Consider the following 27,016-nt stretch of genomic DNA (forward strand, 5'->3'; position numbering starts at 1 on the left):
GTATATTAAAAATATATGATGGGAAAATACAATCTTTATTTTTAATAAACAGTGGGAAAACTGGTTAGCCAGATGTAGAAGCACGAAGTTGGACCCTCACCTTCCACCACATCCCACTCAAAAGGGTCTGAAGAGTTAAATTTAAGACTTGGATCTGTAAAACCCAGCGGTTGCAACCACCAGCTGATGGGGTGATGGACTGAGTCGAGCACTGTGCTTGCTAATACATATAGGAACCTGATCTGGGTACACCTCAAAGTCTCTTTGGGGATCCCTTCAATCAAAATGGAGGAAACAGAACATTAACCAAGAAAAGATGGAAGACGGAGTAGATCAACCAACCACCTCAGCTGTATGTTGACAGCGAAACACTGGGCAAGGGGAGACTCTATGATGAACTATGTCAATCAGTGGACTCTGCACCTGCCTCATTGTACCTGGATTGCTGCTGATGGTATGTTGGAGCTTTTGACGGAGCGAGATGATACTCTGCTGGCTCTGCCTTCAGACCAGAGGGGGTCTCCCTGAGAAGGTGTTGAACTTGACTGGACAATGGGACGCTGGACTATATGTTTGTTATATGCTGGCAATGAGGGAATCCCAAATGAACTTGAGCTGTGGTTATGCAATGGGGTGGAGGAATCCACCATGGGGGGAGGGTTTGGGGAGGGGTGGGGAAAATCCAGTACCTATGAAACTGTCACGTAATACAATGTAATTAATGTATAAATTAATTCAAAAAATGCAATATAAATATAAAAAAAAACTAGTAGAAGAAAACAGGAAAATAGTTTCTTGACTTTGGTGTGGGTAATGATTTTTTGGATACATGGGCAACAAAAACACAGACAAGTGTGATTCCATATTAAACTAAAAAGTTTTTTCTAATTATAGCAAAGGAAGCAATCAAGAGATGATACTGGCAGAAATATCTGTAAATTCTAAATCTCACAGAATTAGCATCCAAAACATACAAACAAAAACCACCAAATTACCCAATTAGAAAATGAGGCATGAATTGAAGTAGACATTTCTCAAAGATGGATCATGAAAAAATGTTCAATGTTACTAACATCAGAGAATTGGAAATTAAAATCACAATGAGATATCACCTCACATTTGTCAGAATAGCTATTAAAAAATCCAAAAAATAATGAGTTGGTGATGAAAGGGAAAAATTAAACTCTTCCTATAAATTAGGAAAAAATTATGTGATACATATATTAATACGTATATTAATATAAATTGGTATAGCTTTTATGGAAAAGAGCACTGAGGTACTTTCATAAATTGAAAACAGGGGCCAGTACAATAGCTCAATTGGCTGATCTCTGCCTACATTTACTGGTGTCCCATATGGGAAAAAGTTCGTATCCTGGCTGCTAGAGTTCCTACCTAGCTCCCTGCTAAAAACCTGGAAAAGCAGTAGAGGATGGCCTAAGTGTGTGAGACCCTACACCCATGTGGGAGGCCTGGAAGCAGCTCCTGGCGCAATAGCTTAGCATCCAAAGTACCTGCCTTGCATGCGCTAGGATTCCATTTGAGCGCCAGTTCTAACTCTGGGAACCCAGCTTCCCAGCTAGCTCCCTGCTTATGGCCTGTGAAAGCAGTCAAGGATGGAACAAAGCTTTGGGACTCTGCACCCATGTGTGAGAGACCCAGAAGAAGCTCCTGACTCCTGGATTCGGATTGGCATAGCTCTGGTCATTGCGACCATTTGGTGAGTGAATCAATGGATGGAAGATCTTCCTCTCTGTCTCTCCTCCTTTTGGTATATCTGACTTTCCAATGAGAATAAAATTAATCTTTCAAAAAAATTGAATGGATAAAGTCTGTGATACACACTCTGCACAATGGAATACTTCTCAGCCTTAAAAATTAACTATGCCTTGTTATTTCTGATAACACGGATGGATCTGGGAAGAGATGCTAAGTGAACTAGATCAGACACAGAAAAACTGAATGACTTCTATTTGGAATCTAAAAATATTAAACTTTGGAAATATAACAGAACAGTATGGTTATGGGAACAAGTTGGCAGAATAGGGTAAGGACATGTTTAAAAGAATCATTAGTAAGGGTAAAGCAGAGAAGCTGTGATCCCGGGAAACAGGAGAGGCAGCGCCAAAGGTGAGGGACACCTGGAGACACGTCGACAGAGGAGTGGTGTTGCAGTGACCAGGTACCCCAACGGTGGTCAACGATGAGCAGAACCCTCGGAGCATGCTCCACATCGGGGAGCCTGGGAAGATATTAACTGGCTGTTACTCATCCCGGAGTACTAATGAGGTTGGGATGCTGGGAGTGGCTTTTCCCCTTTCCCCCACCCTTCCCTCAAACACAGAAGGAAGAAAAAGAAAATTTGGAAACAATTGTCTCATCCACTATTCCTTAATCCTCTACCCTTCCCACCCTAACTGGTGGGCCACATGGATATGCATCGTTTTCAACTATGTGCACATGGATCAAAAGAGGAAAAAAAAAGCCCCCTATGCCATGGCCTAGTGGCTAAATCCTTGCTTTGAATGTGCTGGGATCCCGTATCAACGCTGGTTTGTGTCCTGGCTGCTCTACTTCTGATCAAGATTACTACTTGCAGCCTGGGAGGGTCTGTCACTCAAGGCTTTAGGATCCTGCACCCACGCGGGAGGCCTGGAGGAATTTCTTGGCTCCTGGCTTCGTACAGGCTTAACTCCAGCTATTGTGGCCACTTGGGGAGTGAAACAGCAGATGGAAGATGTTTCACTCTGTGTATCTACTTTTCCAATAATAGTTAAAAATTCCTAAAAAAAAAAAAATCTCAGAATTGGAAGACATTTCCTTCAACAATGGAGGAAAAATAAAAAATCTGGAAGAGGAACTGAGTCAAGCCAAGAAAAGTTTTCAAGAATTAGGGTAGGAGGGTCCAGTGGGGCCTTGGTTGCCTGGCCTGGGTCCTTAGGCCCACATGTGCACTGGGTGCTGGACCCATGAGCCCTGGGGGCAGGGTGTCTGGCAGGGTTCACGTCAGCTGGCTTGGGTCCTTAGGCCTGCCTGAATGGTGGGTGCAAGGTCCATGAGCGCCGGGCGGTGGCAGTCCAGCAGGGCCTGGGTTACTGGCCTGAGTCCTTGAGCTTGCCTGCACAGTAGGAGCTGGGTCCATGATGCCTGGGGGTGGGGGACCCAGTGGGTTCTGTGTCGTTTGGCTCAATTCCTTGAGTGCTGGGGTCCATGCAGTAGGTATGGATGACACGAAGGTGTGAAGAACAGCTCCCCTGTTTGGCACGGCCTGGGGGAGCTTCCCGCTGCACAGCAGGGCCTGGTGGATGTCTCTGCAACCAACTGAATGCACCTCCCTTTACAGAATTCTTAGCTCTGGGGTGGCCGGGTGTCCTTACAATCTATTGAGGCATTGCTGTTTGCCCTTGTTAGATGGTTTTTACTACCAATGTGAGCTTGGGAGTTAATGTTGTTGACAACATCTTTGTGAATGGGCCTTTAACAATGTATGCTGCTCGGTAACTCTTATGCCCCTTTGGCGGGAAGAGCTCAAGAATGTGTGTACTAACATCGTAATACATGCTTTCAAACTAATTTAGGGTAATTGAGTCCATGGGTGGAGTGGGAAATCTATGTTTAGGGTTTTCTTTCCTTGATCTTTAAGTTTCTCCTTCTGTGATATATTTTCTCCTCTAACCAATAAGTTGTAGAATGAGAATTGTAGTAGGAGTGTATTACTGATTAATATGTGTTATCTACTGAGGAATTCCTGGCTGCAGAATGGATAATGCCCTGCCTTAAGGTGAAACAATTTGCAGAATTATCTATGGAAACACTCACTTGTCCATTATAGAGTTGAAATCAAAATAGAGTAAACATGGCTCATTGATAACTACAAATTTTTTTTGCCTTTATAATTCCTGCTTTACTTGCTTAGCTAACAAACGGTGTGAGCTTGCAGGCCTAATGGCCAACTAGTGTCAATGGCCCCAATCGCCATAAACCAAGGACTCAGACTTATTAACCCATAGATAATTCAAGATCGGGGTCTGGTTGTCACACGTGCTGCCAAGGTTAGAGCCCAGACCTGAGGAGAGCAGGTGGGAGCTGGCAAGTTGAGATAAGCAAGGAATGTGTAATGCTTCCTCACTCACCTGTTGTAAATTGTGTCCAGCCCCCCCCCCTTGAGCTGTGACAAACTGCCCCTAAAGAAAACTTCGTAATTGTACTGTTTGAGGTTTGCATCCTGTGGTCCAGTGGATGCAACATCATGACGTAAAAGGTCTGTGCCAGAGCTCGTGATTGCTTCTGTATAAATAAAGAGGACAGCTTCCTTGCATTGTCCATTACAATCCTGAAATTGTAGTGGTCCATTTCTTTTCTCTCTACGCCTATTTCACGCACCCTTTTTGAGTTCCAAACTCAGCAGGAGCTGGCCTCCGGCACTTGAGCCCACCTATGCAGTGGGTATTGGGTTCATGAGCCCCAGGCATGGTGCTGGGGGTCCAATGCATCTGGGTCACCTGGCCTTGATCCTTGAGTCTGCTTGTGATGTGGATATCAGATTTGTGAGCCCCGTGTGCTGCTGTCCATGTCACCTGATCCAGATATTTGAGCTTGCCTGCGTGGTGGATTTCTGGTCCAGGATTCCTGGGAGTTAGGGGTCTGGGGGGGTCCGGGTCTCCTGGGCTGGGTCTGTGGGATTCTCTGAGTGCTTGATCTCCTCAGTGGAGGAAATGGCAGTAAACTGGAGGCTGCAGAAGCCATCTGGTGCCATGCCAGAGGAAGGAGAGCACATTGGACATCTGCCCCGACCAAACGATGATAGTAAAAATCGGGGTGAATGGAGATTCTAAGGTCAACTGTGTTGGCCAGGGGACTTTGGAAAGCTTCCCTAAGCCTTCAATCGGTGAGATCCACAGCATTTCGCAACTATTGAAATCACCTGGGCAGACCTCTAGGACCATGTGCCACATTGGGACCCTGGGTTGATGTTGGGTGGCTGGTCCCCAACACCAGGTATTGGGTGGTTGGGAGACTTGGGATGGCTTCACCCCTTGTCTCCTCCCTTCCTCCAGATACAGGAAGAAGAAATGGAAAAAGTAGAAACAATGAATCCCTCCCACCCTGATTAACAATGTAAGCATCTTTAAAAATAAAAAATAAATAAGTAAAAGTGGGTAACATTAAAAAAAAAAAAAGAATTAAGGGACATTATTAAAAGGCCGAATATAAGAGTTACAGGAGTTCCAGAAGGCACAGAAAGAGAAGCTGGCCTTAAAAGTCTATTCAATGAAACAAGAAAGGAAAATTTTCCCAATGTGGAGAAAGAATAAGGAAACAAAATACAAGAGAGGCACTCCCAACAGGGTTGACCAAAACCAATCTTTACCACCACACATGATAATCATGCTCTCTTCAGTTGAACACAGAAAAAGGATCCTTAAATGTGCACATGCAAAAACAATCAATTAACATATAGAGGAACCATAATCAGACTCACTATTTACCTCTCAGAGGAAACTCTACAGGCCAGAATAGAATGGGATGACATATTCCACATTCCAAAAGGAAAAAACTGTCATCCCAGAATAACTTGCCCAGCAAGCTCTCCCTTGTCTTCAAAAATGAAAGAAAAATTTTCCACAGTAAAGAAAAGCTAAAAGAATTTGCCCCTTTCAGACCTGCCCTACAAAGGATACTTCTTGACTGAGAAAACGAATAGCACCTACCAAAATCAAAGGCAAATGTGGACAACGTCTCAATAAAACAAAAGACTGAAACAATGAACAACTCATTCATAAAATGACCTAGGAACAAATTACTATCTATCCATATTACCCTGAACATAAATGACTTAAACTCAAGTGTCATAGATTAGCAGACTGGGTCAAAAAATCAAACCCATCCTGTTGCCTTAAGGAGACATCTCACCAACAAAGATAGGTGGAAACTGAAAGTGAAAGGATGGAAAAAAGCTATTCTAGGCTAATGGAAAAAGAAAAATGAGTTGTTGTAGTAGTTTTTACATCAGATAATACAGACTTTGACATGAAAAATATTAAAAGAGATGAAGGAGGACAAAAAATAATGATCAAAGGATCCATTAGTTTTTTAGGATATTTTCTTTTTCCATCTCTATTTATACTTGGTTTTTCCATCTTGCCGATCTTCACTAATCTGGCTAAGTTTGTTTTGCTCATCATAAAGATGGTTCTTTTGTGTTGCAATTTGCAGTTTTTTAGCCTAAATTCTACTTATTTTTGCTATGATTTTATCATTTCTTGCTTTCTGTTCATTATCTCTTTCGTAAGTCTTTGAGAAGCATTATTAGATCATTTGAGATATTTTGATATTGGTAAGTAATTGATGTTATGTCTTTCCAATACTGTTTTTCCCACATCTCATGGGTTTTGACTTTTTTGTTTGTATTTTCATTTTTTCAAAAAAGTTTTTTTTTCTTATTAATTTCCTCAGTGACATGGGCCTTAAGTAGCATCATTTTTTTTTTTTTCAAGAAGGTTTTTATTTTCTTTTTAATTTCTTCAGTGACACACTGGTCATTTAATAGCATGTTATTTTATTTTATTTACTTGAATTTTCTATTTTTCTTCCTGTTGTAGATTTTGTTTTCTGTCTTTTCATTTAGGGGGAGGTATAGTAACTCTAATAGAGACTATCATATCCAGTTACGAAGATACAAGGCAGTACGCATCTCTACTTTCAGACCAAAACTGGAATCCCAATGAAATTCTTAAATATTTCTTAACAGTAGGATTTTGGACTATCTGCCATTGTCCATATCTACAACATCATGATACATTTAAATAGCAGGACGATGGACTTATGACTGTTTCGGAAGGACTACTATTATAATAATCTAGGGGAAATCAGTGGGGAAAGAGGTTTGGGGGGGCTATCCAAGAGCCTATATTAACATATCGTAAAATAATAAACAAATAAACAAGCAAAAACAGTGGCTATCAGGGGTTAGAGATAAAAGAAATTGAGAGGTCAATTAAAGGGCACAAAGTTTTAGTTACAGAAAATGAACAAATTCTAGAGATCCAAGTGCCAGTATAGTAACTGACCATTACTATATTACCATTAGTAAGATTATACTGTACAATTGTAATTTGCCAAACATGTAGATTTGAAGTGTTCTTAGACAAAAGAGGCAATGTGTGGTGCTACATATATTAATTAGCTTGATTGTAATAATTTTCAAAATATTCAGATTTTTGAGATTTTATGCTAATTTCTAATTTAATTCTATGTGTACAAAGAATATTCTTTACATAGTTTCAGATATTTTAAATTTATTAAAATATGTTGTATAGGGCCCAGTGGCGTGGCCTAGCAGCTATAATCCTCGCCTTGAATGTGCCGGGATCCCATATGGGTGCCGGTTCTAATCCCTGCAGCCCCACTTCCCATCCAGCTCCCTGCTTGTGGCCTGGGAAAGCAGTCGAGGACGGCCCAAAGCTTTGGGACACTGCACCCACATGGAAGACCCGGAAGAAGTTCCTGGTTCCTAGCTTCGGATCGGTGCAGCACCGGTCGTTGAGGTCACTTGGGGAGTGAATCATCGGATGGAAGATCTTCCTCTCTCTCTCTCCTCCTCTCTGAATATCTGACTTTGTAATAAAATAAATAAATCTTAACAACAACAAAAAAGATATGTTGTATAGTTCAGCAAATCATCTTTTTGAATATTTCTCATTCACTTAAAAAGGATGTGTATTCTGCAGTTTTTAGTGTGGTGTTTTATAAATATTAATTTACTTAAGCCAGTATATATATTATCATTCAAGTCTGACTTATCTTTACTGTTTTTCTGACTTCTTGTTAGATCAATTCCTCAGAGAAAACTGATTTTCAATTGTATCAAAACCAGCATACGAGTCATCTGTGACCACATGTTTATAACGGCTAACTCACAATAGCAAAGATATGGAGTCAACCCAGATGTCCATCAATGGATGATTGCTTAGAGAAGCTGTGGTATAGTGGTGTCTCTGAGTCATCATTAAATGACCATCCACCATCTCTGGGTGCTGATGCAGTTTGACAAGGAGGGCCCCTCTCTCCAACTCCTCCCCTTCCCTCCTAGCCGCTGATACAAGAGAAAAAGAAAAAATTGATACATTTATCGCATGCATCTTCCTTCACACCTTGAGCCTTTCCACCTTAATCTGAGGGCCACATGTGCAAGTAACCTTCTCAACTATGTAAACAATATTAAAATTAAGCAAAAATTTAAAAAAAAAGAAGTTGTGGTATATATATAACACATACACACACACATATATAGCATACATATATAATGAATGTTGTAGGATACTACACAGCCAGAAAAAAATAATGAAATCCTGTCTTTTGCAACAAAATGGAAGCAAGCGGAGAACATTATGCTTAGGTGAAATAAGGCAGTTGTAACAGGACATATCATGTTTTCTCTGATTTGTGGTAGCTAATATTTAGAATATAAAGACAAAATGTAGACATGTCCCCCAATCCTGAGGAACAGTGATTTGTCTCCCATTTACTGAATTCTGAGTACAAAGTAAACTGAAAGTGCCTCACTGCAAAAATAAAAGGAAGGAGGAAGAATAGGGGATTGTACTGAGGGATGAGAGATGGCAGAATAAGTAGTACCATTATTTTCTTAAAAGTATTTACGAAATATGTGAAATTTATGCCCTGTGTGTATGTATGTATATAGAAAATAATGTACATGTGTATACGGTAACTTCATGTACTGACCTCATCAATAAAAGGTATTAATACAACGGCTTCCCATTCCTGTTGTTTCCCATTTAGGTCTGTTTTAAAATCAGGTGGATAATATTCTATAATTGGTGAGTCTTCACTGGTCATCAAATGCTGTAAACATAAAATTCCATAATAAGAATATGAGAATATCAATTTAACTTTTTGTTAACATATCTGAAGTATTTCCTCATGTGACTTTATAAATCTTTATATCTTAGAAATGGTAAATTTTTAATATTTTTTGACCTTGAACTACAGGATTCATAATTTTACTAATTCTCAGCAGTTGCCTGTTCGCTGATTTAACAATATAGCAGAATCAGCTTTGCTCTGTTTTTCAATTTTTTAGTGTCCTTCATTTGACAAGATCCACCACATAAATTCTTTTATCACACTTATACTTCATTGCAATTCATTCTAGAGACTTCTGTTTCCTCCAGCTTTAACCTCAAATCAAAAATTTAGCTTTATATCCCAATCAATTGGTTCTGTAAAATAATAAAACACTTACCATATGAATTAAAAAAAACCAATTCAAGAGTAAATGCATCATTTGTTAGGAAGAGAAACATTCTAAAATTTCTAAAATTGCATTTTTACCAGAGATTATGTAACAGAGGCAGGTAAAGAAAGGATTAAAATGTCTTTTGTATATAACATTATTTTAAAAGATATTCATTTGAGAGGCAGAATTACAGAGATCTTGCATTCACTGGTTCATTCCCAAATGGCTGCAAACAGCCAGGGTTGGGCAAAGCAAATCCAACCATGGTTTCCATGCGGGTGGCAGGGGCCCAGGTACCTGTGCCATCTTCTGCTGTCTTCCCAGGCACGTAAGTAAGGAGTTGGATTGGAAGTGGAATGGTAGGGACCTTGAACTGGCACTCACATGAGATGTTCGAATTGTGCGCCCTGGCTTAACATCCTATGCTACAATGCTGACCCCTATAACTTATCCTGGAAGAAACAAAGAGCATACTCCCAGGGTGATACACAAACTACTTCAAAGATGTGGCTGTGAAACACTTTCATGGTCATTGTCCAAAGCAGTCGAATGTAAGTATCTTAATAAAAGAAAGGAAAAAAGCATCCAAGAAAAAAACATAAACAAGGAGTCCAGGAGGAGCCAGGATCAGGGATGGATTATTTTTAAGAAAAATGAAAGAGAACTGTAACACGAAGTGAGTGTATGTACATATATATTGAAATTTCTGGGACCATGAACTGTAAGAACAGACTGAGGTGGACATTTGGTCCAATGGCTAACAATCTGCTCGGCAGGCTTTTAGTCTCGTACTGGTGTGCTTACATTTACATCCAGCTCTGATTTCAGCGTCAGCTTCTTGCTAACACACACTCTGGGAGACAGCAGGAAACGGCCCAAGTGCTTGGGCTCCTGCCATTCATGTGGGACACTCAGACTCAGTGGCAGGCTCCTGGCTTTAGCCTGGTCCAATTCTGGTTGCTGGCATTTGAGGAGTGAACCAGCACACAGGTGATCTCTCTCGATCTGTCTGTGTGTGCCTTTCAAATAAAAAACATTCTTTAAATATAAAGAATATATTAAAATATATACATATTGTTACTCTTATCTTTAGTCAGTCTAGTATAGTAACTTTATTGATCTTATTACCCTTATTAATAACCGTCCTCCTGATACATGAAACATATTACATTTAGATATGATATACTTAAATATGAAATATACATGAAGTATGTTAACCAGAGGAAACTGTTTCATTTCACATTTTTATAGATGAAATGTCTAAAACACAAACAACTCATATACTGAGGTAATACTTCCGTAAATGACTCCATAGAAGCACTGATATATACAAGAAGTAGAAGTGAATACTGTTTACAGCAAGTACATAGCTTAACGTTTGTCTGTTTTAGTTTACTTTCTTGAATGCTAAGAAAAATTGAAGATATATTTTGAAGGGTCTAAAAATAAACTAAGTCTGAATAGGTTAGGGGGTTTGTTTTTTAGAACAAAGCTGACATTAAACAAAGTAACTGCTTTTCAAGGTATATGCTAAAGGAGTACTATTTATTTTTAAACGAAAATAAATACACTTGCCTACTAAATAAATTAAATAAATAAATAGATAAATAAATAAAATTTATTTCCAGGTCTGCACAAAGAGTTATGAGCCATCAAAGAGCACCTAAAACAATTCTACAACCTACCTGGTAGCATGCTGGAAGTAAATTTTTGCTAGCTGCTGGAAGCACAGCAAGAAGCTGTTCAAATGGCTTAAACGGTTTTCCTAGTTCAAAATGGATTTTGAGTGAACTGATATTTCGGATATCAGACAGGAAAGGTGCATAATGATAAGGATAATACCTATAAAACAAAATGAGTTTTAAACAGCTAGCAATACTAAGAAACAAGTCAATATTAAATCTATATTTTCCCATGTTTAATTTTGAAAATACAACTTTCAAGAAAAACAAAGGAATACCTCTAAAAATAAATATGAACAGAAGAAATAAACACTGTTAGAAAAATCAGATCATGTAATGGTAACAAACGTAATTTCTTGATTTTCAAGATGTTGTTTTACATTTTACAATGGCATGTTATCAGATAATTAAAGCATCCATATAAGGCAATGCTCTTTTTATATCCCAAAATGCTGATTATGAATCTTGATCAATACATTGGAACAGAAATAATGATCTACTCAAAAGTGTTTCAGTTTGATCACTTCAATCTGAACCCTCCATGGAAGGGGTTAAAACAACTAAATATTCCTATAAAATCTCCATTTAGCTCATGAGGACAGCAAGAAGAGGATCTCTGATTCAATATGGTTACTACCAATCACCTCTAAGAACTTTCACCTTTTTTGAAAAAAAAAAAAAAAAGATTTATTTATTTTTATTGGCAAGTCAGATACACAGAGGAGGAGAGACAGAGAGGAAGATCCTCCATCCAATGATTCACTCCCCAAGTGGCCACAATGGCTAGAGCTGAGCCAATCCGAAGCCAGGAGCCTGAAGCCTCTTCAGGGTCTCCCACACAGGTGCAGGGTCCCAAGGCTTTGGGCTACCCTCGACTGCTTTCCCAGGGCACAAACAGGCAGCTAGATGGGAAGCAGGGCCACTGGGATTAGAACTGGTGCCCATATGGGATCCTGGCATTTTCAAGTCAAGAACTTTAGCTGCTAGGCCACTGTGCCAGGCCCAAACTTTCATCTTTGAATTAGTGTATAGGTTACTTAGTTCATAAGGATTCAATCATTTATCATTCATACAATAATTATCTTTAATACCTTCCCTTCCCTTTAACCTTATATTACTTAACTCTAAAGTATAAGCATAACATTTTTTTGGGCATTATATTTTTTTAGGCCATTTATTAAGATCATTTCATCAGTACCTCAAGTTAGCTAATAATTATATGACAAAAAAAATGGTTTAACTATTGTACAGTCACTAAAACATCTAAACAAAGTAATTTCCAGATCTGATAAACATGCATGTTTGGAACACGTAAAGTGAACAGGATAGTTTTTTCAATATAAATTTCATGGGCTTATTTCAGCAAAATCAAATTAAACCCCGTGTGTGTGTGTGTGTGAGCGCGCACGTGTGCATGTATCTGTTCCTCTCTCACACACACACACTCATCTGCCATAAACTCTCTGTGCTGTATACAGGTACCCACGTCACTTTGGCAACCAGGTCCTCCTTGTGAAATTTAAGTCAAAGACTCAGCTTTGCCACAAAGAGGACTCTGCTTGGGCAGAGAACAATTTCTCAAGGGCTAAGCATAAAAATTTTTACAAAGCTTCAGGATAACTTACAAAATAAAACAGTATTTTCTTAATGTCTGACTCAGGATACAAGAAAGGAAGGAAAGAAGGATAGATGGACAGACATGTGTTATAATCCGTAACTATAAAACTATGGAATGTATCTAAAAAGTATGGAAAAATCTAGTAGGCAGACTGGCGCTGGGGTCCGTGCAGTAGGTGTGGATAGCACGAAGGTGTGAAGAGAACAGCTCCCCTGCTTGGCAGGGCCCGGGGAGCTTCCAGCTGTTTGGCAGGGCCTGGCGGATGTCTCTCTGACCACCTTGACACAGTTTCACCCCCTTTTTGCATGGACACTCAAGCACCCCGCTAAGAATCCTGTAATCTATTGAGGCATTGTTTGCTCCTGTGAGATGGCTTTGGCAACCAATATGAGCTTCAGAGTTAATGTTATTGATAATGTCTTGGTGAGTGGGCCTTAAACTCTGCACAGGAGTACAATTAAACCCATGCCATTTCTGGACACCTTATTGTGTGCCTACCCATTGTCCTGAAATCTGGCCCAGACATATAGCATGCCTTCTGGGAAACGGCTTAATAAGAATTTTACAAAGTAATGGAAGTGATGGGAGTATACGCGGAAACTGCTATGGCAAAAAATAAAGTTACTGTGACCTTAAAGGTTAGCCTGTCCTTGCAACTCGTTAGAGCACAGAAAATGTAGCTGTTTTAGCCTCTTTCATAATTTTTTAACTAGAGGAAATATAGGGCAATTCTATTAACATCAGAGATATACTTTTGATTATTGTTTGATTGTTTGTGAGGTTGTAGGGCCTGCAGTTGTAGGGGGATTTAATGTTTGAAACTTTTTGCCTTAGATCTTTATGTTTTTTCTCTTTTGATGTATTTCTCCCATTAAGTGATAGATAAGTTGAGAAAATAAAATGTAGTAGGATTGTTTTACTGATAAATAGGTAACCATCTGTGGCTTGGCCTTGGAGTTCTGGCTGTCACCTAATGACTACTTCTGAAGAATGAATAACGGCTTGCTTTAAAGAAACTGATCATAGTAACTTACAGAATTATCTTTAAGAGCACCTCGTTGACCATGAAATAAAAACTGATTGAACATATGTGCGTGCTGGCTAAGTTCTACAGTTAAAGATACAAAACATCAAGCATTTGTGCAGAGGCCTGTGATGTGTCTGAGTAAATAAAAAGGGCAGCTTCTTCTTGAGCTGCAGCAAGAAGGCACCAGGTGACAGTGTCTGTGTCTTTCTTATGGCCGACTCCACACACCCTTCTTGAGCTCTGAACTCAGCTGGAGCTGGACTCCGGCAGACTGGCATGTCAAGTAATGGAAACTGTACGCAATTGAATTAAAAACACACCAGACTGCCAACTGTAAAAATTTGGCAAGATTATTTAAGCTTTCTGAGCTTCAGTTTCTTTAACAGGAAAAAAAAAGCTTAAGTATGTTTATTTTAGATAGTTAAGAAGATTTAAGAGTGCATGTTTTCAAGTGCTTGGGCGTAATGGCTGGATGCAATAGTAACAACTCTATGTTTTTTTCAAACGTAATGAGTAACTTACAATTTTTTCAAGCACAAAGAATGAAGGAAGAACATTTTCACCTAAACATAACACAGACTCAGTGATTGCCAAGACTTTGCCATACTTAATTTATTTTCATAAAGACTTTTACATTTTTTAAATTAACAAAGATCTTTTATTATGAGATTCCTGGAAGCATGTTAATCAGACAAGTCTATTTAAGCATTTTAAGAAGAGATTATTTGTATTTCATTTAAACTTAGTTGTACAGTTAAAAAAAAAAAGCAACATAAGTAGAACAAAAGAAAAAGATATTCTTAGATGGAATTCTAGTTAAATTAAACATAAAGAAACAAACTGTAATTGGTGCAAATTCTCACCAGCTCCAGGACTGAACTCCATGATAGTAATAGTGCAAAATCCATTGGATGGCCTGAACATAACAAGCAGCCTGATCAGCCAGAAAATCACTGAAAATAGAAAGGAATACTTTTATTATCATATTATTTTTCAAGAGAGGTCAGTGTCTTTAAGGCACATCTGTTGATACCACATTTTAACTCATACGGTTTACTTAATTAACGAATTAGCTAGAATTGGTATCTAAACATTTTAAAAAGAAAAACTCTTAAAACATTAATTTCAAAAATACCATCCCATTATCTACAGGATTTACCTTACAGCTTTTCCCAACAAGCCATTCAAACAGTTCACGTTTCTGCGCGTATTATTTACTCACTGTACAATGAGTTTGCCTTAAAGTTTGAGGATTTAGCCAGTGAAGCTTGTGATAGAGTGGCACTAACATTCTTTAATAGATGGGTTGGGAGAAAGGAACGTGCATCTTTATTCAGAAGATACCTGAGATTAGCATAGTAGCAAATCAAAAATATCTCAAAAATCTCATTGCATCAGCCAAAACACCTTTGAGAAGCGCTATCATCTGCCAACAGTATTCCCTCCACTCGTATTTCTTTCTTATAAGCCAAATGTCACAATCTAAGGTTTGGGTAAAAATACATCGTCAAAGGAACAAAAGAACAAGAGACAAAAACAGCCTTAGACTAAAGCCAAAGCCACTTAGACATTTTCTAACTCCTGACACAGGCATTTAGCCCAACAGGTAAGAAGACCGCCTTCCAAATTGAAGTACATGGGTTCAATACCTGGCTCCGGACTCCAGCCTCTTCCTAATGCAGACTCTAGGAGGCACTGGTGATGGCTCAAAACATTGCACTCCTGTCACTTGCATGGGGAACTTAGATTGAGTTTCTGACTCCCAGATTCACGATAGCTCAGTTCCAACTGTTGAGGGAAGCTTGGGGTTAAGTCAGCAAATGGGAGCTCTTTCTGACTGTCTCCAATAAACAAATAATTTTTAAAAATAAAGAAATTCTTGGAGCTCCCACTGGTTTATGCGGCCAAGTGTGTGGTGGGTGGGACAGGGCGGGGATGCAACCCCCATTGGTTTGAGTAGAAGAAATTGCTGGAGACAGAACTGACCTAGTAATTGCAATCATGAGTGTGCACATAAGCTGACTGGGGCGATGGACTGTGCTGGACCCTTTACTGGCAAGCACATACAAGAATCAGGTCTGGGATCACCTCAGATGAGGTTTCTTTGGCGATCCCCCAAATGAACCGCTGGACTCAGAACTCCAACCATGGAGAAAATTGCAGGGTCCATGGTCCAATGTGAGGTGCTGGGCTTCCTCAGTGCCTTAGACAAACAGTGGACAGCACAGCCAGTTGCACATGGAGGATACTAAGGAACATTAGAACCTGCAGAGGATACCTGGTACCATTACAGAGGACAGAGGAAAGAACAAATGGATCAACTACCCCAGCCAAGCGTAGGCAGTGAAAATCTAGGCAAACAGAGACTAAGCTGGACTATGTCAGCCAGTGGTTTCTGCAGAGATTTCATTGTGCTTGGAGACTGGCAGCAATTCAGAATTGCTGGACTATCAACCACTTGAGCAACCCCACATTGGGGACCCTGGGATGGTTGGGAGGTTGGATGTGGCTTCTCCCTTTATCTTCTCTTTTCCCCCAGATACAGGAAGGGAAAACCAGAATGTAGAAACAATGTTTTTACCACTTTCCTCAAGCCCTTGACCCTTTGCGCCCTAATCAAGTATGTAAACATAATAAAAAATTTAAAAAATAATATTAAAACAAAAAAAGAAATTCTGTATCTCTGGGAAGCCTGCTTATGAACATGCAATTTACAATCTTATTATAAAAGAAATATTTTATAGCAATCATAGTCTTTTTGTCATACTCATTTCGTTAAAGTAACAATCAGAGTATACTATATGGATGATTTTGTGTCTGCCTTTAAAAGTTGTTTTTAAATAAGCTGCTGTAAGTATCCTTCCAAATTCTTAAGACTTTCTGCAAGAAATCAAATTCTGCAGAGTTAGAGGACATTAAAAGTGACAGAAATGATTAGTGACACTGAAGGAAAAGCTAATTGTAACTAACCTTACTGGATGTTTTTACTAAACATTTTTAGAATAAATTGTGTATATAAGGATAGTATTCTATTTGGCTATTTTTTTAATCATAGGAATAGAACAAATGTCAGAATTAAAGTCGTAGTTTCCAAAATAGTTAAAAGCTCTACAATATTTTGTGAAACCAAAGACTTTTTTCCCATTATTTTATAAAAATCCTGGTCTTCAATAAAGAAATACAAAACCTAATATTTCTACTATAAATAAATAAAAGCATTTGGAAAAACATACTCAGATACCACATCAACTCCCATCTTTGTCATGTAGTACGTTCTTTTATATTGTCTAAATTCGGTTTCAAATAGGTCATCATCTTCAGTCTCATCTTCTAAATTATCTTGGGGAAAAACCAGAAAGATAATCATACATAACTATAAGTGCATTGGATTTCCACCTAATGCATATCAAACTTGATGTTTTAGATCCTGACATTATGGCTCAACTGGCTAATCCTTCTCTTGCAAGTGTCGAAATCCCATATGGACACCAGCTCACGTTCCAGCTTCTCCTTCATCTGTGTGGGAGAACTAGAAGAAGCTCCTGGCTCCTGGCTTTAAATTGGATCAGCTCTGGCTGTTGCGGCCACTTTTGGAGCGAACCACCAGACTGAAGTTCTTTTTCTTTGTATCTCCTTCTCTTTCTAAATCTACCTTTCCAATAAAGACAAATAAATCTTTTTTTTTTTTATAAGATTTATTTTATTTTTTTATTACAAAGTCAGATATACTGAGAGGAGGAGAGATAGAGAGGAAGTGGAGCTGCCAGGATTAGAACCAGCGGCCATATGGGATCAAGGCGAGGACCTTAGCCACTAGGCCACGCTGCCGAGCCCCAAAGACAAATAAATCTTAAAAAAAAAACAAACCTGGATGTTTGCACACTATCATAAAAGCTGTCCATCACTGAATCATCACTTGTCAAAGTGATAACATAAAATACACAGTGTCTACTTACCCTTACAAGTTATTACTTCATTTTTGTCTAAAGCAGCCCAACATAGAGAATTTTCTTGGCCCTGTAAATGTTACAAATGAACATAAAATGAATGACAAGACATTTCAAAGTGAGACATGAAACAGTGATTTGAAAAATACTAAAAACTGAAAAAAATTCTTGAATTTCAAGTAACATAGTTTCAGTTATCTTTATTTTCTAAAACTGCATTTTTATTATGTAGAATTTAGCTTTCAGGACTTTGAAAGATACATAAGTAATTCTGAGAAGTATAAAAAATTTAATTATACGTCCTCCACCAAAAATATACTATAAGAACAATTTAGTTAGAGAAAAGTGTACAATCAGTATAAAATCCTTTTATCATGTGTCACTTTAAATATATATGAAATTCAGGGTTACTATTAATACAGTCTGCTAATACTTCAATTATATACACTGCCTATTTTCTGGATCTTTGAATCCTATCATTCTTAAGACACTTATTACCTATATCCCACTTCATTTGTCCTCCACATATATAACCTGCTTTTCCATAATTCTCCCAAATCCTATCTTTCATATCCTGCCCATCTGTTTCTCCTCCTTGCAATTCAATCCTTTCTTTCCTGTCCTAATCACAATCTACTGCCAGGAGCTTCAGTAGCTCTTCTAATGAACTTACTTCCATTTCTGCCTTTTAAAAAAAGTTTTTGAAATTTAAGCTTTTTAATTTTAAGATTTCATTATTGATTTCAAAGGCAGAGTTACAAAGACAGAGTGAGGAAGAGATGTTTCATTTGATCACTTGCTGCTAAAATGACTGGGCTAGGCTGAGGCCAGGAGCTAGGAACTTCCTTCAAGTTGTCCATGCAGGTGCAGGGCATCCAAAAACTTTGGTCACCTTCGGTGGCTTTTCCAGGCCTAACACAAAAATTTGGATTGGAAGTGGAGCAATCAGATACGTGCACCACTGTCCACGTGTGACAGCCTCGCCTTGCCACACCACAGTGTCAGCTCCCTCCTCTCAGGGTCCCCTTTTCCTTTATTCATCCAGCCAAGAGCCTCTGTTAACTCCCTGTCCCTGGGCCAGTCCTACAGTATTGCTAATGTTAACAGTATGGGCCTGGAAGGCTGATGAAGGCTGCTGACTGAGGGGAGGGGAACCACGGATTATTGAGATCTAAGTGTTGTGCATTCATACTACCAAAATGTGGAGACCTTTTTTCTTAACAGGAATCAAAAAGTAGATTGTTGACTGGCCGCTGCTTAATGAAGCGCTGGATACAGAACTCACTCTAAGATGATCCCAGAGAAAATCAGGATAGTTTCCCCTCCTGGATTAAAGAGCTGCTAGTATTAAATGTAAACAGAACAACACAGCAAGGACAGCTCAGGAAACTCATAAAAATTCCATTAAGTGGGGCCAGTGTTGTGATGTAGGTTAACCTACTGCTTACTAAATATTCTATTATCAATAACTTTTAACCTAAGAATTTCCATGTTTTATGATTTCACTTCCAGAGAAAAATTACTAATTTAATACCTCATAATATTTAATGTTACACAGATGCTATTAAGAAACTGGTCTACTGGGTTGGGCACAGTGGCCTAGCAACCTTGAACATGCCAGGATCCCATATGGGCACCGGTTCTAATCCTGATGGCCCCACTTTCCATTCAGCTCCCTGCTTGTGACATGAGAAAGCAGCAGAGGATGGCCCAAAGCCTTGGGATCCTGCACCTGCATGGGAGACCTGGAAGAAGCTCTTGGCTCCTGGCTTCGGATTGGCACAGCACCAGCCGTTGTGGTCAGGTATATACAAATGAGGAGAGACAGAGAGCAAGATCTTCCGTCCAATGATTCACTCCCCAAATGGCCACAATGGATGGAGCTGAGCCAATCTGAAGCCAGAGCCTGGAGTCTCTTCTGTCTCCCACACTGGTGCAGGGTCCAAGACTTTGGGCTGTTTTTGACTGCTTTCCAGGCCACAGTCAGGGAGCTGGATGGGAAGTGAGGCTGCCGGGATTAGAACTGATGCCCATATGGGATCCCACAGCATTCAAGACAAGGACTACCCCACTTCCAGGATACCACACTGAGCCCACTACATTAAAATAATATCTTCCAAATGATTTTTTTTTTGAAAATAACTACTTTGGGGGGTTCTTATCTTTAGGCATATTTTTGACACATAGTACAAGAGCAAAGAACACGCAATGTTCTGCCTTCAAGGGTAAACTAAACTGATTTTTAACAATCAGATTAAAGTTGTCACATCTAATTGAGAAAAGGAAACCAAAACAAGTTTCTAAATGCTTATGAGTATAGAGGAAAGGAAAGCAAAGTGGAATGCGGCAACCCCAACACTTTAAGAAGGAAAATAAACAAAGAATATTAGTTTTCTCTATTTTTACAGCTGGAAAAACAATGAAAGGACACATAAGAAAATGAATACCTTTAATTTTTTCTTTTCCTTAAAGTTCTTGGCTTCTTCTGCTGCAATACCTGCTGCTTCATTGAGGTACTTGTTACCAACTTTGCTTTCAAACCATTTTAGGTCCACAAAAACTTCACTGAAGTGCTCCCGATCAAACTGTACAGAAATATTAGCAAACTTTAGTAGGACAAAATAATTTAGAAAAGTGTATTTTATACTACATGTGGGGACTTCATCTTTTAATGCAGAAAATTAAAAGTGAAAAAAATTATATAGAAAAATCAATTGGAATAGAATTTTAAAGCCCCTTTCTTCTGGCATTACATAATGGGTTATTGATTACTGAGAGCTACCTGGGACAGGGAAGCAAGTTTTCATTACTTACATCTGATAATTTCACAAGGTATTTTTCAAATCGAGGTAAGTTGAGATGCCCACTTTCGTTAATATAACCTAAAACAAATAAGATCTAAATTTGCACTGAAAGCTGACATTATTTTTTCTAAACAATTCCATAAAATGTTACATTGTTAATATTTTACTAATGAAGAAAAACATGCAGTGTTTGACTATACATAAATTAGTTCTAGTGTGTATGAACTTTGTTATCAAAACATACAAATATAAGCAACCCCAGGTTCTCATAGGCAAAATGTAAGGAATTTCAGGTTCTCATAATAAGGTTCTTACCACAGTAATTTGATTGAATTTCCAACATTTGACAATATTTAATAAAATTTAAAATTGTGGAATTTATCTAGATTACTCAATTGCAATGTTAACTTAAGGGCTAATCACTTGTTACCCTGTTGTTTTTTTTTTTTTATCAGAATACCACTATCAATTTTTTGCTTTAAACTAAAAAGTGTTCTTTATATTAAATACTCTGAAACATGTAAATCGACTCAGAAAAAAACCTGATGTTCTACCCTTACATATAAAAAAGATTCAATAAAATCAAGTTCTGCCTTTTTAAGACTTGGAAGACAAGACTGGCTAGGTAACAGTCAGTGAGGTTGCTTAATTTTGCTCATTTTCTTTGCTTTATAAATCAAGCTGACCATCTCAGTGTCTGGTATCTTACCAAAAGAAACCCCCAATGTTTTCCTACTTAAATTGTGTATACAATGACCTAAAAACCGAAGACATATGTTTGGGTGGGGGTAGATCACTTCTAAATTAACATAAAGTCAAATGAATACTAAGTTTTCTTACCCCCAAGTTCTGGCAAGATGGTAATATATGTTCCATAAAGAAGAGGCAGTGCATCATGATTAATGTGTAAATGAGGTAGATGAGGGATAAAATCATTTCCAACAAGAAATCCCATCAAAATCCAATCATCTATAATTCTTTCAATATCATATTTAAAAGTGATCTTTTTCTATGGTAAAACAGAGAACACAGTTAAATGCCATAGATATTGCTGTAGACAAATCTTTGGTTAGTAGATTTATTAATACTTACTTTTAATGCTGAAAATTCATAGTCAATATATTCTCTCATTAAAGACAAGTGTAGGAGGTGAAATGTGGTTTCTTCTGGTGCACACACCCTGAAATTAGATTCAGGATACAATGAGTTTGATTTTTAAGCCCAAGATAAAAAATGTAGCGGAACTTAAATCAGAATTATCAACAAATGATCATGAAATCTTATAATTAAGGCATGTAACTTATGTGAAAGCTACAGGAAAATCTAAAGTTAAAAATACAATTACATTTATACTAGACAAGAATATTTCAAAGTTCAAAATAACTGCTTCACGTTACCTTTGCTATGGGATGATTATGAGAATTAAGAAGGCCAAAGTAAGGAATCAGTTGTATCTGGGCCATTTACTGCTAGCTATGAGCAGACGGTACAGAAGTGACTATATGCTCTGGTATCTACTGCAATACAATGGCGAGGCACTATCACTTCTCCTCTTTATCTTTCCCTGGAATAGAAGAGTTCTACAATCCAAGCTGTTGGCCTATACTCGGAGTTTAATTTAAGAGTTAAAGAACAATAGCACACTGCACAAATCATATACTACAAGCAAGAGGGTTTTATGCCAGGAACGCAACGTAAGAAAACTTCAACACAAGAAAAATCAGTGTCACATCAGTCATTAACAGAATGAAAAGGAAGAAAACCCCAGGGTATCATTTTGGAGAAGAGGCATTTGACAACATTCAACACTCTTTCAAAATAAAAATACTCAGTAAACTAGGTATACTAAAGGGCACCTACGAAGACCTATCCCTAACAACACACTCATCAATGAAAGACTAAACCTTTCCTCTTAGCGTCAGGAATAAGACAAGTGTGCCCACTTTACCACAGCAACGCCACTATTCTGGAAGTCCTAGTCAGCGCAAGTAGGTGAGAGAAGAAACAACACACGCTGAAATTGGAAAGAGTACAACTATCTTCACTTACGGATCACCTGAGTCTGTGTACCCTGAATTCTATAGAATCACAGAAAAAATACTTAGAACAAAAAAAATTAATTTAGCACAGATGGAGGGTACAAGTAAACATGTGAAAATAATGCTTCCTTAGATTTCCTAAGAACAATTTAAAAAATTAAGAAAATACCCCATTTATAACAATATCTAAAAGAATATGATACTCAAGAATAAACCTGACCAGGGAGCTAAGACTCGTACAATGAAAATCATGGGAAAAAATTGCCTAAAGGATCTACAGAGCCGATAAAACCCCTATTCAAAATCGACAACTCAAAGTCAACATACCGTATGATCCAGCAATAGCGTGCCTAGGAATATACCCAAAACACCTGTTTTATGAGAAGCCAACATGCACCCTTATGCTCATAGCAGCACAATCAGTAATTGCAAAAACATGGAAGCAAACAAAATGCCCATCAGCAGAAGACTGGATAAGAAAGCTATGGTTCATCTACTCCATGGAATACTACTCAGCTATTAAACACAAAATGCATTCTTTGCGGCCAAATGGGCCAAACTGGAAACCATAATGCTAAGGGAAATGAGCCAATCCCAAAAGGTCAGATACCACATGTTTGCGTTAATTTAAGAGGATATGATGCTATGTAAAACATGTTATTTTATGTATATTGTTATATGTTGTGTATAAACTAAAACTGAATTGACAATGAGGTGATCACAGAAGATGGTTAAGAAATTGCAAACGTTTTTAACATATTGGTTACTCAATACTATAACTATTAATTACACAACGAAGTTAATTATTGCTAAGGGTATGTTGGAGCCTTTAATTGATCGGGTTGATAATCTGATGGTTCTGCCCTGGGACCAGACAGGGTCTCCCCAGGAAGCTGAGGAACTAGATTGGACTATAAGATGTTGGACTCTATGTTTAGTTTATGCTTACAAAGAGGGAATCTCAACTGTAATTGATCAGTGGATATGCAACAAGGTGAAATATTCCACATGGGGGGAGGGTGAAGAGAGGGGTGGGGTGATTCCCAGTTCCAACAAAACTGTATCACATAATACAATGTAATCAATGAATAATAATAAAAAAAACTCAATGATGATTTTTCACAACAGAAAAGTTTAATCTAAATTCTGCACAGAATTCCAGGACACCCTGAACAGCCAAACAGTCTTTAAAAAGAAGAACAAGCTAGAGGTTTTGATTTTCAAGCTTACTAGAATAGCCGGTGTTGTGACTTGGTAGGTTAAACCACTGCCTACAATTGTGGCATCCCGCATATCAGTTGCCTGCTAATGGCCTGGGAAAAGCAGTGAAAGATGGACCAAGTGTTTGTGTACGCTCCTCCCCCCTCCTGTCCCATCTGAAGGAGACACTGGGATGAAGCTCCTGCCTTTGGCCTGGTCCAGAGCTGATCCTTTCAGCTCTCTGAGAAATGAACCATTGCATGCAATATCTCTGTCTTCCCCTCTTTCACGGTAACTCTGACTTTCAAAATAAATAAATCTATAAAAAAAAAACAGAAAAAAAACCAAACCTTTCTACAAAGAACTAACCAAAATCCAATAGCATAATTACGGACACATACATTACTGGAATAGAATAGACAGCCCATAAACAAAGCTTTGCATATATGATTACCATTCTCAAGAAGACTACAAGGACATTAAATGGGGGGAAATACAGTATTTTCACTACTGGTGCTAGGAAAATCAACTCCCAACTACAAAAGTGCAAATGAAGTTTAACGGGCCAGAGTTTGGTGCACTAGATTAAGCCATTGCCTGCAATGCTAGCATCCAGTATGAGTGCCAGTGCAAACCCAGTTGTTCTGCTTGTAATTCAACTTCCTTCCAAGGAGCCTGGGAAGGCAGCAGAAAACTACCCAAGCACTTGGGCCTCTACCACAGAAGTTGGAAGACCAAGATGGAGCTATTGGTTCTGGGCTTTGGCCTGGCCCACCTCTGGCTATTGCAGTCATTTGGGGAATAAATCAGGTAATAAAAGATAAAGCATGAAGTTGAACCCTTACTTTATATCATATACAAAAATTAACTCAAAATGATCAAATGTCTAAATGTAAAAGTAAAAAATGCAAAACAAATAAAACAGAAAAAAATGTTTCATGACACTGAATTTCACATGACTTCTAAGGTATGTTACTAAAGGTACAGCAAACAAAAGAAAGATAAATTGGAAACATCAAAATAAAGCATGTGAACATCAAATGACAGAATCAGCAGAGTAAAAGGGCAATGCATGGAATAAAGGAAAAATATCTGTGGATCAAATATCTGCAAAAGGATTACCATTTAGTCCTATTCTTTCTTCCTATACACTATAGCATTTACCTTTGTGTTTTTTTGCCACCAAATCGAACTTCTTCTCTTAACAGAGAAAAATGCGCTTCATGACTTGTTAATCCAAGCATAATCTGTTAAAAAATGAAGAAATGTTTCTATTCTTTCATTTTTGTATGCCAGGTTCACAAAATTAGTTAAATAAAAAACATATACATAAAGGTAACAATAAGCATTTAGTTACTAACTATAAGAATATCAATAGCCTTGTACCCTTCCTACTCTCCAAATTCCCAAATCCTTGGTTTCCACTTACTTCTACTGAGGGGCAGGAAAGAGACGAGGGATTAATTAGAAATTAGAGGAAGGGGCCAGTGTTGATACAGTGGTTAAAGCTGCTACCTGTGACACCAGCATTCCATATGTGCGCTGGTTCAAGTCCTGGATGCTCCACTTTCAACCCAGCTTCTCATCGATGTGCCTTAGGAAAGCAGTATAAGGTGACCTCTGTATCTACATCAGAAACCAGCAAGAAGCTCCTGGCTCCTGGCTTTCAATTGACTTCGCTCTAGCCACTACAGACACTTGGTGAGTTAATCAGTAGAGGGAAGATAACTGTCTCCCTCTGTAACTTTCAAAAAAATTATCCTGAATTAAAAAAAAAAAGGGGGGGGCGCAGCATGAACCTAGCAACTAAAGTTCTCGCTTTGAACATGCCAGGATCCCATATGGACGCCGGTTCTAATCCCAGCAGCTCCACTTCCCATCCAGCTCCCTGCTTGTGGCCTGGGAAAGCAGTTGAGGACGGGCCAAAGGCTTGGGACCCTACACCTGTGTGGGAGACCTGGAAGAAGTTCCTGGCTACTGCCTTCGGACTGGCACAGAACTGGCTGTTGTGATGACTTGGGGAGTAAATCATTGACGGAACATCTTCCTCTCTCTCCTCCTCTCTGTATATCTGACTTTGCAATAAAAATAAATTAATCTTTAGAAAAAAAGAGAAAGAGAGAAAGACAAAGAAAGAATAAAAGAAAGAAAGAGGAATGACTGAAGGAAGGAACTAATTACAGAAAGTAACTTATCCATGAGAAAAAGAATATGGAAGGGGCTGAGGTGGGACAGGCATTTGGAGCAGCTCAGAGGCTCATGTTCCACAATGGAATCCTTGGCTTTGATGTCTGGCTATAGGTCTGATTCTAGCCTCCTGCTAACATGTATCCCAAGAGGCAGAGATAATCCTCAGGAAGCTGGGTTCCTATAAGGGAACCTTCATAAAAATGCAAAACATAGATACATAGGTAAATATATATATATATATTTTTCTCACAGATGAACTATAGAATGGAGACTAGCATACCAAGAAGTAATCATTCATTGCAGAATGCATCTCCACTCCCAAGTAAAAGGAGGCCTCCCAATGAAGCTGTTAAATACATCCTGACAACAGAATACTAGACTTTCTACCACTGTCTACACCAACAATGTTATGATACACTTAAACAGTAGAATGTTGGATTTGTGACTGTTGTTGAATACTATACTATGGTAATAATATGGGGAAACCATGAGGGTGTGGATAGTGGAATCGAAGGGGGAATCACTCTGTCTATGGAACCGAATCAGGGAAAAAAAGAAGCTGGGTTTCTGTGTTCTGCAATGGGAGACAAGGATTGAGTTCCTGGTTACAGCTTTTGCTCAGCCTTCGTCGGCTCTTTGAGGGTGAGCTGGCAGACAGGAGCTAGCTAACTCTTGCCTTGACTATCTCTAAAATAATAAACTAAAAACAAAACCTAAAACAAAAGTAGCATTCTCTTGGAGGCCAGGATAACTTCTGATGGAGTCAAGCTCAGAAAAAAAATGAAAAAGGGCACTTTCAGTTAATTTCCTTACACAGTATTCCAATTCTCAAAGTAAGTTCTAAGTGTAATGAGACATGGTAACCAATTACAATGACAACTGCTTACTTTATTTCAATACTATTTCAAAACATCTATGAGGCAACCAGGAAAATAAGAATATTAACTGGTTATATAAATATGTTAAGTAATATATTTTGTTTTATGTAGGATGATACTATTATGGATATATTATTTTATTTTGATTGGAAAGTCAAATTTACAGAGAGGAGAGACAGAAAGATCTTCCATCCCCAAACGCCCACAATGGCTGGTGCTGAGCTGATCCAAAGCCTCCTGTAGGCTTTTTCCTGGTCTCCCACATGGGTGCAGAGTCCCAAGGCTTTGGGCCGTCCTATACTTCTTTCCCAGGACACAAGGAGGGAGCTGGAAGGGAAGTAGAGCAGCCAGGACATGAAGCGGCACATGCAA

The 27,016-nt window shown here is 38.6% G+C and overlaps 1 protein-coding gene across 6 annotated transcripts in view; it reads right to left on the reverse strand.

Annotated features, from left to right (window-relative positions):
* XRN1 (5'-3' exoribonuclease 1) overlaps positions 1-27,016 on the reverse strand; it is a 111,479-nt gene that overhangs the window by 63,482 nt on the left and 20,981 nt on the right. For all 6 annotated transcript variants that reach the window (XM_058661386.1, XM_058661385.1, XM_058661384.1 and 3 more), the window contains exons 6-15: positions 24,741-24,823; positions 21,430-21,517; positions 21,178-21,346; positions 20,348-20,415; positions 19,981-20,118; positions 17,543-17,603; positions 16,820-16,925; positions 14,450-14,539; positions 10,945-11,101; positions 8,746-8,865 (exon numbers count right to left, since the gene is read on the reverse strand). In XM_058661386.1, the coding sequence (XP_058517369.1) occupies positions 8,746-8,865; positions 10,945-11,101; positions 14,450-14,539; positions 16,820-16,925; positions 17,543-17,603; positions 19,981-20,118; positions 20,348-20,415; positions 21,178-21,346; positions 21,430-21,517; positions 24,741-24,823 (1,080 nt within the window). The remainder of the gene's footprint in view (positions 1-8,745; positions 8,866-10,944; positions 11,102-14,449; positions 14,540-16,819; positions 16,926-17,542; positions 17,604-19,980; positions 20,119-20,347; positions 20,416-21,177; positions 21,347-21,429; positions 21,518-24,740; positions 24,824-27,016) is intronic.

This window comes from Ochotona princeps, chromosome 3 (genome assembly GCF_030435755.1).
Source record: "Ochotona princeps isolate mOchPri1 chromosome 3, mOchPri1.hap1, whole genome shotgun sequence".
Classification (NCBI taxonomy): domain Eukaryota; kingdom Metazoa; phylum Chordata; class Mammalia; order Lagomorpha; family Ochotonidae; genus Ochotona; species Ochotona princeps.